The following is a 19085-nucleotide window of genomic DNA, read 5'->3' as shown; positions in this document are numbered from 1 at the left end:
AAATAAAACTATCATTTAAAAACTGCTTTTTATATTTACTCAGGTTACCTTTGTCTGATATTAATGTATGTTTGATAAAATGGAAAATGTAAGTATGATAAAAAACAAACATAAAGAAGTGTCTAGGTTGAAAATACTTTTTTACAGCATGGTAAATAGTGGTATCATGGCTAGACAGCACTCAGATGCAGTTTAAGAATTTTATTAAATAAAGCTGTGGCCCAGAGATTAGTAAAAACAAGCAGGGTCAACAACGGTGAACAGCAGCAAGAGGGAGGAAACATACCAAAAATGAGAATCAGGTCAAGGGTTAAACATAGCAAGGTAATATCTATATATATATAAATATATAGAGGGAGGAGAACAGGTGTAATCAATATTCTGGTGATGAGCTTCCTAGTAGTGCCGTTTGCAGTGTTATGTGATCTTGTATGGGAGTTATGTCAGCGTGTGTTGCATTCTGGGTAATGTAGTCCAGAGACTGAAGATGTGCAGTGTTCGAATTGTCGTAAAATGTTTTATACATTAATTTTTGTAAATTTTTGTGTCTTTAGCTAACTTTTTGGAAACAGTTAAAAATTATCTGATTGTTTCAACTTCATTGTTACATCATTCAACTTCTGAGGTCAATAGAAAACAGCATAAGTGATTTGTTTGTAGATTAACAACAATGTTGTACAGTTTTCAGTGTTTATTTACTAGAAGCTGGAACAGCAGAGGCTGGAGAGATCTGGTCCACAGTCTCAGGATCAGCAGGGTTTCCACCCACTCACGTTATCAGAGCAGAGGAATTCCACTCCTGCGTTTCCAGCAGAGACACAGAGCTACACAGAGATCTACACAGAGAACACTGTGTACCGACACACAACACAGAGAGACAGAGAAGTGGCTTATCTGCACAGGAGCTGCAGGAGAGATAATCTGACCGTTTCATAAACCGAACACTGACTGATCCGGACAGTACAAGAACCAAAACTCTAACTGGATATCAGGGGTTCAGGAACATCACAATAACACAATAACTTTTTTTAAATTATATATTGTCCAAAATATTCACAAATTATTGAAAAAAATGATATTTATTTTCATTTTAAGAATATTTTATATCACTGAAATAATGATAATATAATTCTATAACAATGCAGTTACAGCAAAATGAATATTTTATCATTATAATCATTCAAGCATTGTTATTTAGGATAGGTTATTCTCTAAATAAATAAATAAAAACCTAACAGTAATGGGTTTCCTTTGACAAAGATGATCAGCAAAAATTACTGTGGTCATGGCCATACACATACAGCTCTGGAAAAAATGAAGGTCGCACTTCAGTTTCTGGATCAGTTTCTCTGATTTTACTATTTATATGTTTATATTTGAGTAAAATGAACATTGTTTTATTCTGTAAACTACAGACAACATTTCTCCCAAATTCCCATCATCCCTTCAAAATCCCAAAGGCCATCATTATAAAATATTTCCTTTCATCTATAAAATAATTGGGAACCTTTAAAAAATGCTTTTCCTCCTGCTCCACCCCTAAACCCACACATCACCCAGTGCCCCTCCCATTTTGTAGTTTTGTTCAAATTAAAACTGAGAGTGGAGTCAGCAAAAAACAGGGAGTTTAGTTATCTTTTAAACAAAACACATTAACAATGAACTAAATAAAATGGAAAAAGCAAATTAATTCAATGGTGTTTATCTAAACGCCACAGTCTGTTAATAAAATAATAAATGTTTTATATGTGGTTGCATGTAATGAACGCTCCATTGCTATGCTGTGTTTATTTCTAAGCTCTTTTCTCATTGCCAGTTGGGCTTATTTTGGGCATGAACAATGCGCTGAGGATCGTCTGACCGGCCGCGGTGCAGCCGCCGGGTGAGCTCACATTCTTATTGCAGCTCTATCTGGTCGACTCCCATCTCCCAAAAAAAGTAACAGCATCACAGAGCAGAGCTTTTACCCCCCTGATCCCATCCCACTCTTAAAAGCTCGTCCATCTGCAGACCACCCCATCCCTCCATTCCCTCTACAGACTACATGAACGAGAGAGACGAGACAGGTCTTACAAGAACGAGAGAGGAGACAGGTCTAAAGGTCTAACAGTCTTCAGGTCTAAAGGTCTACGGACTACAGGAATAAGAGAGAGGAGACAGTTCTATAGGAATGAGAGAGAGGAGACAGGACTACAGATTACAGGAATGAGAGAGAGACAACAGGTCTACTGGTCTAAAGGTCTATAGACTACAGGAACGAGAAAGAGAAGACAGGTCTAAAGACTACAGGAACTACAGGTCTAAAGGTCTACAGACTACAGGAAAAAGAGAGAGGAGACAGGTCTACAGGTCTAGAGACTACAGGAACGACAGAGACGACAGGTCTACAGGACTACAGGAACAAGAGAGAGGAGACAGGTCTAGAGACTACAGAAACGAGAGAGAGGAGATAGGTCTAAAGACTACAGGAACTAAAGGTCTACAGACTACAGGAACGAGAGAGAGGAGACAGGTCTACAAGCCTAAAGGTCTAAAGACTACAGAAACGAGAGAGAGGACAGGTCTACAGGTCTGCAAGTTTACAGGTCTAACAGTCTACAGTTCTAAAGGTCTACAGACTACAGGAACAAGAGAAAGGAGACAGGTCTACAGGTCTATAGACTACAGGAACAAGAGAAAGAGGAGGAAGAAACTACAGCACTACAGGTTCACGCCGAGAGCTTCTCTTCCACCTCTAAGGAAGCTATGAGCAGCTTCGGCTACAGACGGGAGCTCAGTAAATACGAGGATTTGGATGAAGATGAGCTGCTGGCCTCTCTGACGGCTGAGGAGCTCCAGGAGCTGGAGAAAGAGCTGGTGGACATCGATCCAGATGATAACGTCCCTATTGGACTAAGACAGAAGGACCAGACGGCTAAAACCCCCACGGGTACCTTCAGTCGAGAAGCTCTGCTAAAATACTGGGAGAATGAGACCCGTAAGCTTCTGGAAGATGAACGGATGGGATCCTCCAGCCCTCAGGTCAGTGGATTATTGGCAACTTGATAAAAAAATCACTTTTAATAATAATAACATTTTATAGATTATATATAGTCATTGCATGACAGTCAACAGTGGCCTTATGTTTGCCAATGGTAGAAAGTAATATGATGATATGCAGACATATCATCACTTTTTAAAAGAAAAAAAAATAGGTATCTGCAAAATGGCAAATTTAAAAGAAGAGGACAATGAAAGTTATAAAATTGTCACTTTCAAGCATTTTCAATGGTCCATTCCTTGTGATTTTTTACCTATAGATTTTTTATCTATACACTGAAATGCTAAAAGTCATGGGATTGCAGATTGTAAAAAAATTATGAAATGCAAAGGTGTTAAAAGTATTCTCATTCAATTCTCAGGTAGAAATAGAGATACTAGGGTTTAAGAATCAACTTAAGCTTTTACTCAAGTAACTCAAGTTCTCATCCAATCACAATCAGATTCACTCTGGATGGAGAGATTTATCTGGATAGGGGTTTTATTGAACGTTGAGAAGCCGGAATGAAAAACAGCTGAAATTAAATAGGAGTAATAATGATAATTTTAAAATGTAAGGAGGAGAAAGTTCAGATAATTGTGTGAAAATGTAAGGAGTATATTGTTTATACAATGTACCTAATATTTTGGCAGCTGTATTTCTGATGAAACACATTTTATCTTTCTCTATCTGTTGAGTAACCCCCTAAACCGAACAAAAATATAGCTCTTTAACTTTTCACTGTATTTTAAATTATAGTCAGAAAATAATTCCCTAAAGAGAAATTCGTAAATAGTAAATAGAAAATTGTATTACATCTGTGCAATGGGTTTTTTTCTGATTGTGTGAATCTGATTTATTCTGTCGACTCCAGGGTGAAGAGAAAAATGAAAAAGAAGAATGTGTGACAGAAAGTAACAGCGAGGAATCAGAAGATGAAAAAGAATCTGCCGAGGAGAACGAAAAAAGCAAAGTATGTACTGAGCATAAGAACGAAGAGGAAGAAGAAGAAGATGAGGAGGAGCCCGTGACTGAAGAGGAGGAAGAGGATGAGGAAGACGAAGAAGAGGATGAAGAAGAAGAGGATGAAGATGAAGAAGAAGAAGAGATAAAGAAAGCAGAAGACAAAGAACAAGAGTGTGCTCCTCCGTTAAATCTTTATAATGGTCATTCAACTCTTCATCCAGAGGAGCCTCTCCAGAAGAGGCGTTCCCCAACGGACCCCAGTGGTCTTAGAGCTCAAGATTCCAGCCAAGCGTCTGGAAACCCAACGGTGGTGGACGAAGCTCTGGAGAAGATCCTCAGTAATGACCCTGACACCACCGAGGTCAACCTCAACAACCTCGACAACGTTTCACAGGAATCTCTGATTCGTTTCGCGGAAGCTCTTCGCTCTAACGCTCACGTGCGAATCTTCAGCCTCGCCAACACTCACGCGGACGACCACGTGGCCTTCGCCATCGCCAAAATGCTGAGGGAGAACTCCCACATCACAAACCTCAACATCGAGTCTAACTTTATCTCAGGAAAGGGCATCTTATCATTGGTGCAAGCCCTCACACGCAACGGCACGCTAACAGAGCTACGCTTCCATAACCAGCGCCATATTTTGGGAGGTCAGGTGGAGATGGAGATAGTGAAGCTGCTGAAGGAGAACACCACTCTGCTCAAACTGGGCTACCAGTTCGATTTACCGGGCCCTCGCATGAGCATGACCAGCATCCTCACTCGCAACCAGGACCGACAGAGGCAGAAGAGAATGCAGGAACAACGTCAGCAGCAAGGGGGCGCAGCGACCAATCCAGCGACCAATCCAATCAACCCTCGCACCAGTATCCTGCAGAGGAGCACCCCAACGTCTTCCCCTTACGGTTCACCTCGGGGTTCACCATGGTCTTCTCCGAAGCTTCCTCGCAGCTCAACATCTGATCTGGCGAAGAAGAACACTCCTCCTCCACCACCTCCTCCTCCTCCACGTCCTTCAGTCCTTGCACCACCGAACCTACTTCCACCACCACCTCCACCACCACCACCTCCACCTCCTCCCCCACCTCCTCCTCCATCATCTCCACCCAAATCCGTCCAAAAGAATGCTGCAGAGAAGAAAGCTCCCACCAGAAAGATCGCAGAGGTCATCAAACTACACGAGTCCAGCTCCAAAGACCAGGATCAGCTTCAGACTCAAGGCAAGACCAAGACTAAGACCAAGACCAAGACTAAGAAAGGGAAGAAGAAGGTGCCTAAGGAAAAGGAGACGGAGAGCATCCTGAAGGAACTGAAAAACGCCCTGAGGCCGATCGCTGACCGAGAGAGTTCCAGACCTTCCACGCCTCAGCGCTCAGCTCACGACGAACTCATGAATTCCATCCGATCCAGCAGCATCAAGACTCTCAAAAGGGTGAATATCACACTGTGACACTCTCAAAAACCAGAGATATATAAAGTCAAACTACTAAAGATCCAGACTTTAGTAAAAGTACACTAAATCTTTAGTTTTCTTAGTGATCTATCCAAAAAGTGACTTAAAAGTGACAAAAAGAGTCTTAGTGTTTTTGATTTAGGAACGGGTTGGAAATAAACTGATCATTGGGTTTAAGTATGTTGGGAGCAGAGAAAAGAAAATAATACAGTAAACAGGTCAGTGCTAGTCTAGAATCATGTGTGGAAACCAGTGTACTTTAGTGTTTAGACTAAATAAATTCCTTTTTCGTGTCCTAAAAAACATTACAGGGCATCTTTCCAGACAGGAATTAAGGTCCAATCCCATTTCACCACTTTAATCCCATTTCACCACTAGGTTAGGTTAGGGGAAGTAACCCTATGACGCTTTAAACTGAGATTTTTCAGGGGAAACTCTAAACAAATAACTATAAGAACCAATCCAGACTCAAAGTAGCTCCACACCTCTTTGGTAGAATCCGGAGAGCCCTAACATTTATAATGAAGAATTAATAACTTAAAAAGTGCAGAAAAAGCTTATTAAACACCACTGTTTACATCCTATAACACTACTAGCTTCAGCTCCGAGCGACGCCATCACTGTACTGATAATAACATAGACATATATATACATAGACTCCACATAGCCTGCCTCCTGGTGCCAGCTTCTACACTAGGAGTCAGGCTATGTGGAGTCTATGTATACATATGTCTTTGTCATTTTCAGCTGCTTTGAGCCTGGATAACGGTGTTAAAAGTGATTTATCAGGGCAAAATATGCCCAGAAGCGGCAAAAAGCACAAAATTACTGTATCTCAGAAAGCTGTAGGAGAGAGGAGGAGGGCTATTTAACACAGATAAGTATTTTTTATCATGTTTTACTACAGTCCCTGACAAAAGTTCTGTCGCTTACCCATGTTGTGGAAACAAAAGCTTATAACCTGACTTTAAATTCATTCATTAGTTTTAGAAATGACTTATATGAAAGCTGAAACCCTCCCAAATGAGGTTTAATTAACGAAAATAAGTTTGCTTCACTGCAGAAATATTGATTATTTTATAAAGACAGAAAGGTCAGATTTTGGCAATTTGGCATTTGCCAAGGCTGCTAAACGGCTGGACACTGGAAAAGTGACAGAAGGTGGATTTCTCAGATGAATCCTCAGTTGAATTACACCACTGCCGCCACAAATACTGCAGGAGACCTACTGGAGCCCGTATGGATCCAAGATTCACCCAGAAAACAGTTAAGTTTGGTGGTGGAAAGATCATGGTCTGGGGTTACATTTAGTATGGGGGTGTGCGAAACATTTGCAGGTGAAAGGCAATATCACTAGCCTAAAATATCAAGAAGTATTAGCTACCTCTTACATTCCCAATTATAAATGGGGTCAAATTTTGCAGCAGGATGATGCTCCATCTCATACATCCATCTCTACATCAAAGTTCCTCAAGGCGAAGAAGATCAAGGTGCTCCAGGACTGGCCAGCCCAGTCACCAGACATGAACATCATTGAGCATGTTTGGGGTAAGATGAAAGAGGAAGCTTGGAAGACAAAACCAAAGAATCTTGATGAACTCTGGGAGGCATATAAGACTGCATTCTTTGCTATTCCTGATGACTTCATCAATAAATTGTATGAATCATTGTTGAACCACATGGCTCTAATAGCACCATGACTTCATTCACCAATGTTATGAAACATATTTTTGTATTTGAAGTAAATTATTTGTTTGATTTTCACATTACTTTCTGTGGGCGACAAAACTTTTGTCTTGCCAAAATCTGACCTTTCTGTCTTTATTAAATAATCAATATTTCTGCAGTGAAGCAAAATTATTTTCGTAAATTAAACCTCATTTGGGAGGGTTTTAGCTTTCATTTAATTCATTTCTAAAAACAATGGACGAATTTAAAGTCCGGTTATAAGCTTTTGTTTCCACAACATGGATAAGCGACAGAACTTCTGTCAGGGACTGTACACTAAAAGTCAATTTTAAACCAGAGTTTTCCTTTAAGTGTGTAGCTTAAAAACACTTCAATTTCTACTCATGTTACTTTTTTGATAGAGCACTTTTAGAGTACTTTTACCCTCTTAATTCGCTTGTCTTAAAATTGATAAATTTATTAACGAGCACAAACTGGAAATGCACAAATTCCAGCTGTTGCTAAAATATCTCTATTATATTCATACATTTCCACAGAATTAATTTTGCAATCTGTTCTGGCTCATCATTTGATATATTGTGACTTAATTTTAAGATATTTAAACAGTGTTTTATGCACTTTTAAAGCCATAAGTGCCTTGTTTTAAATGTTAGAGCCATCAGATTTCAAACAATGAAGTCTGGAGCTACTTTGAGCTTTGAGAAAATGATTTTACAAGGAGAAAAAAGGTTTTATATCAACATGGCAGATGACAGGATGACAGTTTTAGAGAAAATGAAAGTTGCTCAACCGGAAAAAAGGAAATTACAGCTGAACAGCTGCAGATAATAATTATTTTAGCTTGCGTGGGAAAATAAAGACATGCAGCCCAGTAATCTATCAGCATTCCAGCCATTTTTATTATACTATACTAGTTATTTGTTAATCATTACGTCTGCTGTAGGGTTTTTATACCGTAAAGATATTTCTTCTACAGCCAGAAGCTCAGGTTTGGGTTTGGGTGATATACGTATGTTCAGAAATGTGTTATGGGTCACAAGAACAAACAGATAGAGCACTATTAAACTCCTGCTGAAAGTTATGTCCCTGTGATGGAAATAAATGGTTCTAACCCCCAGATGACAGAATACCGACCCCACAAATACCTCCCACTTAATGCCACTATAAATAGAGCCCAGTTTGAGCTCTCTCGATAAGACAAATACCTTCCAGTGCCGGGCAACCGCATGGCAGCACTAAATAAACATGAGCATGTTTTCCTTTACTGACGGATGGTTTTATCAAAATTAAAAGCCATTAGAATAAAATACAAAACAAATAAAATAAATAGCCTTTAATACACATATTCCCAAAGTGTTTTTGATTCAAGAAACGGGTTGTAAATAAACTGATCAGTGGGTTTAATTATGTTGGGAGCAGAGAAAATAATATAATACAGTATACAGGTCAAGGCTAGTCTAAAATCATGTATGGGAACTTCTCTACTTTCTGGTTTAGTCTTTTTAAAATTCTTAAAATTCTTTTTCTTGTCTCAGAAATATTAAACAGGGATTTTTTTTGTTAAATATTACAATAATCACAATATTACCATAGTAATATATGTAAAGTTTCAATGTTTATGGTCGTTTTCTTTATAACAAGCCTAACAGTGCAAGTATCTCCATTTTTGTAAATATTTTTGTTTTACTACATAATTTGAACAATCTAACTCTTCTTCACACTGTGTCACAATTTTGATTTTTGATGAATGGATAAATAGATATTCTCCACAATTACCTGAAATTCTTTTTACATTGACTTTCATTCAAACTTAAGAAGATTTTATTGTATTTTTCTCCAGTAAAGTTGCTTTTTTTTGGAGATACTTGTTTTTTATTGGACAGCGACGATAAAAAAACAATCGCTATAGTAGTTTGTCTCAGTAGGTAGCTAGCTTAATAGCTAACTTTTCCCGTTCCACCTTAAATACAGCAACAGATGGAGTAGGCTGTAGCATTTAAGGCGGAATGGAAAATTTTTATAAAATAAAAGCTAATAAAGGCTAATTTCAGCTCCCTATCACAGAGGAATTAAGAAATAGAGAATAATAATTAATTGTTGCATCATCTGCCCCCTTTTTGAAGACATACGATAAGACCTAAAGTTAAAGAGGTAATCAGCAGCAGCAGTTAGGTTGCTGAACTTTAGTGGTCCACTGCTATAATGCTATATATACTGCTCTGGAAAAAAAATAAAGATTTCACTTAAAATTATGAGTTTCTTTGATTTTACCAAATTAAAAACCTCTGGAATATAATCAAGAGGAAGATGGATGATCACAAACCATCAAACCACCAAACTGAACTGCTTGAATTTCTGCACCAGGAGTAAAGCAGCATAAAGTTATCCAAAAGCAGTGTGTAAGACTGGTGGAGGAGAACATGATGCCAAGATGAATGAAAAAAAAAACTGTGTTACTCCACCAAATATTGATTTCTGAACTCTTAAAACTTTATGAATATGAACTTGTTTTCTTTGCATTATTTGAGGTCTGAAAGCTCTGCATCTTTTTTATTATTTCAGTCATTTCTCATTTTCTGTAAATAAATGCTCTAAATGAGAATATTTTTATTTGTAATTTGGGAGAAATGTTGTCTGTAGTTTATAGAATAAAACAACAATGTTCATTTTACTCAAACATAAACCTATAAATAGCTAACCAATGCTTTTCCCGTTTCTTTTAACAGGTGGAACTTCCCAAATATCTCCGGTAACAAAACATGAAGGACAGCCAGGTTTAAATATCATTTGCAGAGTAAAACACCATCATCATCCACAGTCTCTGTGTTACTCTCATAAACTGTGGTGAATCAGTCGTGGAAGATGATGAGAAGATTGAAGATCTTCCTCTTTTCCTTCACATGGTAATTTCTCTAAACACTTATGGACACAAGAGAGCAGGACGTCCATCAGTTTACACTACTTGTTGTTTGATCTCAGAAATAGTGAGTGCAATAGTGAGTTTATTGTAAAGGAAGTTGTTGGTTTTTTATTTATTTTTATATGAATCTGATTCTGAGTTCTGCTTTTACAGCACATTGAAGGAGCAATATATCATTTCCTGAAGTTCATTTATATTTCATAGTTCTTTTTAGTGTTGATTAGCTACTTATTTCGAGTTGAGTCATGTCTGTAAAAATGTAAATAATTGCTTTGATGTGCTTTAAACATTAAATATTTGATTGTGATTTGATTTTTCTTGATTGAGGTTCTCAAATTAATCATCTGGGTGTGAACACAAACTAGTATATACTTAACTCTTATTTTAGTGATCTATAGACGAGCTGTCATCCGTGCAGCTTGATTTAGGATGTATCTTCAGTGTGCCTTTGCTATCGTAACGACAGGAAAAGTACAGCTTGTGCATCTTGAAAGGCAAAGCAAAAGGCATGTACTAATTAACCTCTTTATGGGTAATTTTGGGCGTAACATGAAATAAACCAATCAGAGCGTCTCTTTAAGAGCTCATCATTCCCTTTAAGAGTAGATCAGGTGAGCTCTGTCTTTGGTGGATTGCTATTGTAACGGTGCAGCTACCTGGACGTGTTCAACAAACTCTTCTCAGCAGAGGAAACTGAGCTGCTGGTTGACGCTGTGAAGGAGCTCCAGCAGCTCATTTACGGGAACAGCAATGTTATTTTATTTACTATTCTGTTTATTGTTGATGTAAAAGTTGGGTTTGTGCTGCTGTGTGTTCATGTGTGTGTAATAAGTGGGGGCGTACGCTCGGCTCGGCACAGCACCTGTGTTACCGAGATAGCGATGAGCGTCTGACTGTTGGCGTCTGTCTAGGTTGTATTCAGTCAGTGGAGCTCCTGTGTTTTCTGTTACCAAGATAAACAAGATAAAACTTCAGAAATGTACCTGAACACACCTCATTTCCAGAACACCACGCCCATCAGTGTAGATACCTATAAAGCTCTGTAAAAAATGAAGAGAGCACTTCAGTTTCTGAATCAGATTCTCTGATTTTTCTATTTATAGGTTTATGTTTTAATAAATTGAACATTGTTGTTTTATTCTATAAACTACAGACAACATTTCTCCCAAATTACAAATAAAAATATTCTCATTTAGAGCATTTATTTACAGAAAATGAGAAATGACTGAAATAACAAAAAAAAGATGCAGAGCTTTCAGACCTCAAATAATGCAAAGAAAACAAGTTCATATTCATAAAGTTTTAAGAGTTCAGAAATAATCAATATTTGGTGGAATAACCCTGATGGTTTTTAATCACAGTTTTTTTTTTTCATGCATCTTGGCATCATGTTCTCCTCCACCAGTCTTACACGCTGCTTTTGGATAACTTTATGCTGCTTTACTCCTGGTGTAAAAATTTAAGATTTATCTGCAGGAATTCACCAAAAGAGAATGTATCTTAGATAACAGTCATCAGATTAGCCAAAACCACGACCCACATGACTCAGTACTAATGGGAGAGTGTTAGTTATATGTGTATCAGTGTAACACCTAATCCGCTCTCTGTGTTTGTTTGTGTGCTTTGGAAAAGTTCCCCGGCCTAAATCCACTTCACAGCTGTTCAGAGCACACAGGGAAATGTTTTTAGGAGCAGTAACTGCAGCGCTGAGTTAAACGCCTCTACTGGGAACTCAGGAGAACGTCCTCGGTGAATCAGAAACTCTTCCTGCTTCTGACAATGTTAATATCTGAGGATAAAAACATACAGTATTTAGTTTTTCATGCTTTCTCTGATCAAAATGTAATTATTTTAACCCTTTCTGAACCTGTGTCAATTACCATGGACCTCATAAAGTTTCTTTTTTCAGTTTTTTTGTTGCACAGAACACTGGTTGAGACCTGTTATCTATCAGAACATATCAAAAACTAGCCAATTTTTTGTTTGTTTGTTTGTTTTTTCTCCCTTATGCATCTCAATCCCTCCAATCCTGAACCCTCCGAATGTCTCTGCTCACAAAAATATATATATATGTATTAAATGCATATATGTATATATAAATTAAAGAAATAAATGAATAAACATGGTCCGCCACCACCCTAACCCAAAAAGAAAAAATAGCCAATGAAACAGTAGCTAAGTAGCTTAGCCCCGCCCACTGCACTGGACAAAAAAAATTCATTAGCAACTCAGACATTAGAGCATATCAGCACTACAGAACAAATGAGGCAAATGCATATAATTCTGATCTGTGATTTAGAACACTTTTTTATCATCAAAAAGTATTTACAGTAATTAAATTTATTTTAATATAGATTTAAGCAATAATACACTCGAGGTTCGTGTTATAATATGTAATATTCTCAGTGCCAATTGTGTATTATTGTGATTATATATTGTGATAAAATAGTTCCATTGCTGCTCTGTTTGTTTGTAGCTGTGCTGTTTGGCTTGTAAGCGCTGCATCGTTGCTAGGTTACCTGTATGAGGCGGAGTAATACATGGAGAGCTTCGGTTATGGTGCATTATCGGCTGATAATGGTACTCATAGAGCGCACTAATCAGGACCGTGCACAGCCTCTCCAGGGATAGAATGTGCATGTTGTCCACTGCAGTAAACAGAACGAGACGTGACACACAGCACAAACCAAAAAAAAATAAAAAATAAAAATAAAAACGAGAACTTACGGAGATTCTAGATTGTTAAAAAAAAAGTATTAAATTATTTAAATGTATAAAAAGTTAAGTGACTGATTGGCCCTGAAGAGTTCAGGTATGTGTATGAAGAACAGGAACTCCAGACGCCTGATTGGAGGAAACTGAGGAAATGCAGGCCAGGATGGTTTCAGGAAAGAGCTGCTGATTCCTGATCCTGAATAATTATACGGGCATTAAGAATAGAACCTTTGCTAAGGGCCTCAATAAGACGTGGCCATGTATTATATTTTTGCATGATGTTACATTGGGGTAGAGCTTACATTCTCTGCCCGAACTGAACCCAACCCAACCCGAGGCCCGAATCAGCCTCTAGAAAACAGTCTGTGACGTAGGCGTCTGTTTTAATGCTATTTTTATTTGATATACCGATATGCTGTGATAATTGCAATATAGTAAAGTAACAAATAAAAAAACTGTGTTTTGAATAAATGTTGCACAAGTTAGAATAGTATATGGTTATATGCTTAAAATAAATACATTTGTTTGTTTAGAAAGTGTTTAATATTCTTAATTGTTGTTAATCACCTACATATTGAGTAGACGAAAGTAATAGTAAATTATGTTACAGTTCTGGTCTTTTATAGTTTAATTTTAGTGCAGTGCGTAGCCTTATTGTGTTTTGCTACAGGCTATATGCTTAAAAAAAGCATATAGTTTTTTGTTCTAAATAGCTATTTTTTATAAAATAATAGGTCTATGCTTCTTCAGTGTTGCAATGTTTATTATCATCATTCCGAACAGATTTCGCTCATTCAAAAAGCCTGAAAACTCAGGATCTCAGGATAACGTCCTCAGTGAATCAAACCTCTTCCTTCTTCTGCAGGACAATGTTATGAAGGACATTGTTAATTTTTGAGGGTAAAAACATACAGTATTTAGTTTTATCGGGCTTTCTCTGATCATATGTAATTATTTTAACCCTTAGTTTCTCTTGTCGTTTCTTTTTTCAAATGTTTTCTTGCACAGAATGCTAATTGAGACCTGTCCTCCATCAGAAAAGATCATAAACCAGCCAATGAAACAGTAGCTTATTAGCAGTTCAGACATTAGGGCATATCAGTACTACAGAACAAATGAGGCAAAGTAATACAAACTTTTATTAATACTAAATCTGTGATTTTTAACACTTTTTATCATGTTTAGCAATAAAAATGTAGGTAATTGGATTATTTTTAACATAGATTTTATATAAGGACAGTAGATACAGTAGTTATTTTGTGTGCATTACTGATTGAAAACAGCATTCTCATATATTTTTCCAATACTGGCACATAATTCAGGTCTAAAAGAGTTTAAATGTTCTACTTTGTAGATAAAAGATCAGTTTTAACGCTCTACTTAAAAAAAAAAAAATGTGGGGTTTAAATCGGGCTTGGGCTTAGTACATGTTGCAGCTGGGCCTGTAGATCCTGCTCTACCCTCGTAAATTGCGGAAGCTGTGTCCTATATTGGCGGCTTTGATAGAGGGTCTATATAAAATGCTTCTGAATAATGAATAAAGACATGCAAGTCATTACACACACCCACACAGAATCTGGAAATAACGTTTATTGGAGTGTACATTTTTAATAAATCTCCTTCTGAGCTAATATTCCCAACGTTTTGCATTGTTTTTGATACAGATCTGACCCCCAGATGAAGAAAACAAAAATTAAAAGCATTAATTCTCCTGTTAAAATCAGTATATTTCTATGATTAAATGTCCGGTGGTCTTGCCAGTACATTAAACCTGCAGTAATTAGAGTCATGCCTCTCAAACGGCTTCTGTATGAAGAGTTAGTAAAGCGTCACCAGCAGCACATCTTTCATTAGCAGGATAAATGAAGGCTTTTTACGCAGCGGAAAAACTGCAGGAATGTCCCAAACTCTTCTGCGTTTTAAACATACATGAACAACATCGACTGGAATAAAATAAAGCATCCATTCACTGAAATACACCTGAAATAAAATACATACGCAAAAAAAAAATCATCTGAATCTCTGGCTGATAAGAATAAATCAGAAATACAACCAGGGCTTTAGTTAAAGTGTAGTGTTGGCAGTATCGTATGATTTTAAAGCATTTTTAAAGCGTGTTCTTTATATTGTGTTCATTTTTTAGCTGTTTTGTTGATCTCACCATGATATTGCTGTGTTCATGTATTTTCACTATATTTTTATTATATTTTTATTATCTCTCTCTCTCAGTTCGTGCAAAAATATAACAGACTTAAACTCTGAGTAAATTTACAAATCAGCCGCGGGGCTAAATATTCCAAAAAGCTGATTCTTTTTAAGAAAATAATGGCGCTAAACTAGAACTGGAGTTAGAAAATGTATGATACAGAGACTAAAAGGTATGAAAATAGTGTTTCTCGCTTTCAATAACAAATAGCAATGTTAACAATGTTCATAGTTTTTTTCTTTTGTTCCTCGAACCTCCCTTCTATGAATGATGAAAAAAAAAACAATTAAACAAACAAATAAACAAAAAATAAACAAGTAAAACAAACATTCAACTCTACGAATCAAGAGACCTTGATGTAAAATCAAACGTTAATCTGAAAAAGGAACCAAAAAACAAAATAACAAAGAAAAGAAACAAATAATAAACATGATAAATCAGATGAGAATGAGGTATTGCACAGATTAATAATAATAATAAAAAAAAAGCTTAAAGGCAACAAAACTTACAGCAAACCAGCTGATCATTTACAACATTAACATCTGAGTGAGATTCAGGGAGATAGGATCTATTTTAGTGTCTTAATCAGGCGTTTAAGGAGGGTAGTGTCTCATCAGTCATCCCACTCATCATCTTCCTCAAAGTCCTCAACATCCTCATCATCCTCATCTTCATCTGCAAAGAGATAAAATGATTATATTAGATACGGGTTTTAAATAATATGTTTAGATATTGGTTATTTATACTTTACTTGAGTAATTTTTATTTTTACATTTTCACACAATTATTACATTACATTACATTTGGCAGACGCTTTTGTCCAAAGCGACTTACAATAATGAAGTACAAAGTAATAGGAATTAAAATAACCCATTTTTAGATAGGGCTTAAAGGAGGTTGAAGGGAAATAAAGGGATAGAGGAGTGAAGGAGGGGAAGAAGGAAATGAGGTTAGAAGTAGTTAGTGTGTTAGAGGTGTTAGGAGAGTAAGTGCTCTTTGAAGAGCTCTGTCTTCAGGAGTTTATTAAAGATAGTGAGAGATTCTCCTGATCTGGTAGTAGAAGGTAGTTAGTTAGAGGTGTTAGGAGAGTAAGTGCTCTTTGAAGAGCTCAGTCTTCAGGAGTTTATTAAAGATAGTGAGAGATTCTCCTGATCTGGTAGTAGAAGGTAGTTAGTTAGAGGTGTTAGGAGAGTAAGTGCTCTTTGAAGAGCTCAGTCTTCAGGAGTTTATTAAAGATAGCGAGAGATTCTCCTGATCTGGTAGTAGAAGGTAGTTAGTTAGAGGTGTTAGGAGAGTAAGTGCTCTTTGAAGAGCTCTGTCTTCAGGAGTTTATTAAAGATAGTGAGAGATTCTTCTGATCTGGTAGTGGAAGGTAGTTTGTTCCACCATTGGGGAACTCTGTATGAGAACAGTCTGGATTGCTTTGTGTGAATGTTTGTTTGGTAAAGCGAGGCGACGTTCATTGGAGGAGTGCAGCGGCCGGGAGGTAGCGTAAGCCTTCAGGAGCGAGTGCAGGTAGGAAGGAGCTGTTCTGTCATCACCTTGTAGGCGATTGTAAGAGTTTTGAATTTGATGCGAGCATCAACCGGTAGCCAGTGGAGCTCAATGAGCAGCGGAGTGACATGTGCCCGTTTTGGTTGGTTGAAGACCAGACGTGCTGCTGTATTCTGGATCATTTGGAGTGGTTTTACTGGCCGGGAGGCCTGCGTAGTAAAGCTATTTGTTATCTGAACTTTCTACTCCTTACATTTTAATAAAAATAGTCTTGTTACTCCTGTTTCATTTCAGCTGTTTTTTTATTCTGGCTTTTCATCGTTCAATAAAACCCCTATCCAGATAAATCTCTCCATCCAGATAGAGTGAATCTGATTGTGATTGGATGTAAAGAAGTAGAAACATATACCATTCCCACTCCCTATTGGTTTATACTGTGATCATTCATGCAGCCGAAACAATAGGGAGGAGCTTTGTGTATCCCAAATTATATTTATCAACATTAACATTTTAATATTTTAACATTATAGTCATTATAGCTTTTAGAAAAAATGTGTTTTAGGGAGTGTTTTTTATTTATTTATTTTTTTTAGCAGAGATACTAGTTAACTGTTATTCTGAGCTGGATTACTCGCTGAAACTTTTCACAGCCCTGTGGACACTGGTAGTGATCCTTGATTTTTAGCGAATTCTGACGTCTTTTTTGTTTCGTTTTGTATCTTAGAATCCAGTAAAGTGGTGTAGCTGCTGAAAATAATTAGTAGAGGAAACACTGCAATATGACCTAAAATAAATAGGTCATTGTTGGGTATAAATTATTGAGTTTTTACACTTTTATTCTCAGCTGAACATTTTTGCGTTGACAAATATTCGGTCCATTCCTATTTATTAGAAATTAACTCAATATATAATTGACTCATTAAATATAAATGCATGAAAATATGCTTATATGTACATTTATATTTAAGGTATTTAGCAGATGCCCTTATCCAGAGCGTCTTACAACAGTGCTTCATTGTTTACTTCAGAATATCCATAGCTTGTATGTAAACACTAGGATCAAGAGATACACCTTAGGAGAATTTTTATTTGCTTAAAATTGTGAGCATTTTTAATTTGTTGGTTCCTCCTAAATATCTCTTACACACCTGAAGAGTGGATTGCTTTGCTCCTCTTTTGCATAACCTCCATCAGAGCTCCAACTATCCCAGCTGAGGGAGCCGAGGTGGGCGTGGGCGGCTGAGGCGCATCTGACACCTGAAAAAAACACCAGTGTAAGTTTATTTTTGCTGTTTAAGCTCTTCAGGTCCAGTCAGTAACTGGAAACGGTACAAAATCCAGTGTACAAAATATAAAACTTTTATAGGAAACAAATTAACTAAAAACTGAAAAAACATACAGCTCTGTAAAAAGTGAAGAGATCACTTCAGTTTCTGAATCAGTTTCTCTGATTTTGCTATTTATAGGTTTATGTTTGAGTAAAATGAACATTGTTGTTTTATTCTATAAACTACAGACAACATTTCTCCCAAATTACAAATAAAAATATTCTCATTTAGAGCATTTATTTACAGAAAATGAGAAATGACTGAAATAACAAAAAAGATGCAGAGCTTTCAGACCTCAAATAATGCAAAGAAAACAAGTTCATATTCATAAAGTTTTAAGAGTTCAGAAATAACCAATATTTGGTGGAATAACCCTGGTGGTTTTTAATCCCAGTTTTCATTAATGCATCTTGGCATCATGTTCTCCTCCACCAGTCTTACACACTGCTTTTGGATAACTTTATGCTGCTTTACTCCTGGTGCAAAAATTCAAGCAGTTCAGTTTGGTGGTTTGATGGTTTGTGATCATCCATCTTCCTCTTGATTATATTCCAGAGCTTTTTAATTTAGTAAAATCAGAGAAACTGATTCACATTTTGAAGTGCTCTCATAATTTTATAGAGCTGTATATATATATTATTGTAAAAATACATATATAATAATAATAATAATAATAATAATAATAATAATAATAATAATAATAATAATAATAATAATAATAGTATATTATAAAAGTGTATTGCATTTTTTTTTTTAGCAAAATGTCAATTGGTTAACAGCTTTAAACAGCAATACAGCTGCAGCTGTAAATAGCAATAAAAATAAACTAAGCTTTGGAAAAGGATTTTTAAAATGTCAATTATTACACACATACACTTACAGCACATTCACACTTTCATCATCATAATAACTAGAATAAAAGACTAAAACAGAAACACAGAGAACTCTGTTAAAACTATTAAAAGTAGAAGTTCTTTCTTTTCTTTAGAGAAATTACAGATACAGAAGTCAGAGAGCGGTGAGTACTGTTTCTACACCTTCAAATAAAGACTCTTAGAAACTGGAGACAAAAAAACTGCTACAGGAAGACGTCTGGCTGACCCACATGGAAACAGCAGCTTTAGCCTTTAGCTCTTTAGATCAACATGATTAATAAGGACTGAGTCTCAGTTTCAGCAGAACTGAAGAGAAGAATTAGAATTAGAGTTAGAGTTAATCTGACAGGAGGAGAAGAACTGCAGTAATAAAGTTATTAATAATAAAGATAAAGAGATAAAATGATGGTAAATTCTCAC

The 19085-nt window shown here is 36.6% G+C and overlaps 2 protein-coding genes across 3 annotated transcripts in view; one reads left to right on the top strand and one right to left on the bottom strand.

Moving 5' to 3' along the window:
- Positions 1 to 1963: 1963 nt before the first annotated feature.
- lmod2b (leiomodin 2 (cardiac) b) lies at positions 1964 to 10354 on the top strand. The gene is made up of 4 exons (XM_049474976.1): positions 1964 to 2349; positions 2383 to 3021; positions 3894 to 5417; positions 9854 to 10354. Exons 2-4 carry the CDS (start codon positions 2746 to 2748, stop codon positions 9878 to 9880), a joined length of 1827 nt encoding a protein of 608 aa, XP_049330933.1. The 5' UTR covers positions 1964 to 2349; positions 2383 to 2745; the 3' UTR covers positions 9881 to 10354.
- Positions 10355 to 14337: 3983 nt separating this feature from the next.
- Positions 14338 to 19085, bottom strand: part of waslb (WASP like actin nucleation promoting factor b) — a 33562-nt gene continuing 28814 nt past the window's right edge. For both annotated transcript variants that reach the window (XM_049474980.1, XM_049474979.1), the window contains 2 exons: positions 17611 to 17719; positions 14338 to 15643 (listed from right to left, as the gene is read on the bottom strand). In XM_049474980.1, the coding sequence (XP_049330937.1) occupies positions 15582 to 15643; positions 17611 to 17719 (171 nt within the window). In that variant the 3' untranslated portion in view covers positions 14338 to 15581. The remainder of the gene's footprint in view (positions 15644 to 17610; positions 17720 to 19085) is intronic.

Source organism: Astyanax mexicanus, chromosome 2, assembly GCF_023375975.1.
Source record: "Astyanax mexicanus isolate ESR-SI-001 chromosome 2, AstMex3_surface, whole genome shotgun sequence".
Lineage (NCBI taxonomy): Eukaryota > Metazoa > Chordata > Actinopteri > Characiformes > Acestrorhamphidae > Astyanax > Astyanax mexicanus.
This window is presented reverse-complemented; position numbering and strand designations above follow the sequence as displayed.

Excerpts from the sequence above, each read along its gene's own strand:
- lmod2b (XM_049474976.1), top strand. The coding sequence starts at position 2,746 with ATGAGCAGCTTCGGCTACAGACGGGAGCTCAGTAAATACGAGGATTTG. Across the intron at positions 3,022-3,893 it reads TGGGATCCTCCAGCCCTCAG|GGTGAAGAGAAAAATGAAAA; the intron begins GTCAGTGGATTA and ends TGTCGACTCCAG. Across the intron at positions 5,418-9,853 it reads GCATCAAGACTCTCAAAAGG|GTGGAACTTCCCAAATATCT; the intron begins GTGAATATCACA and ends TTCTTTTAACAG.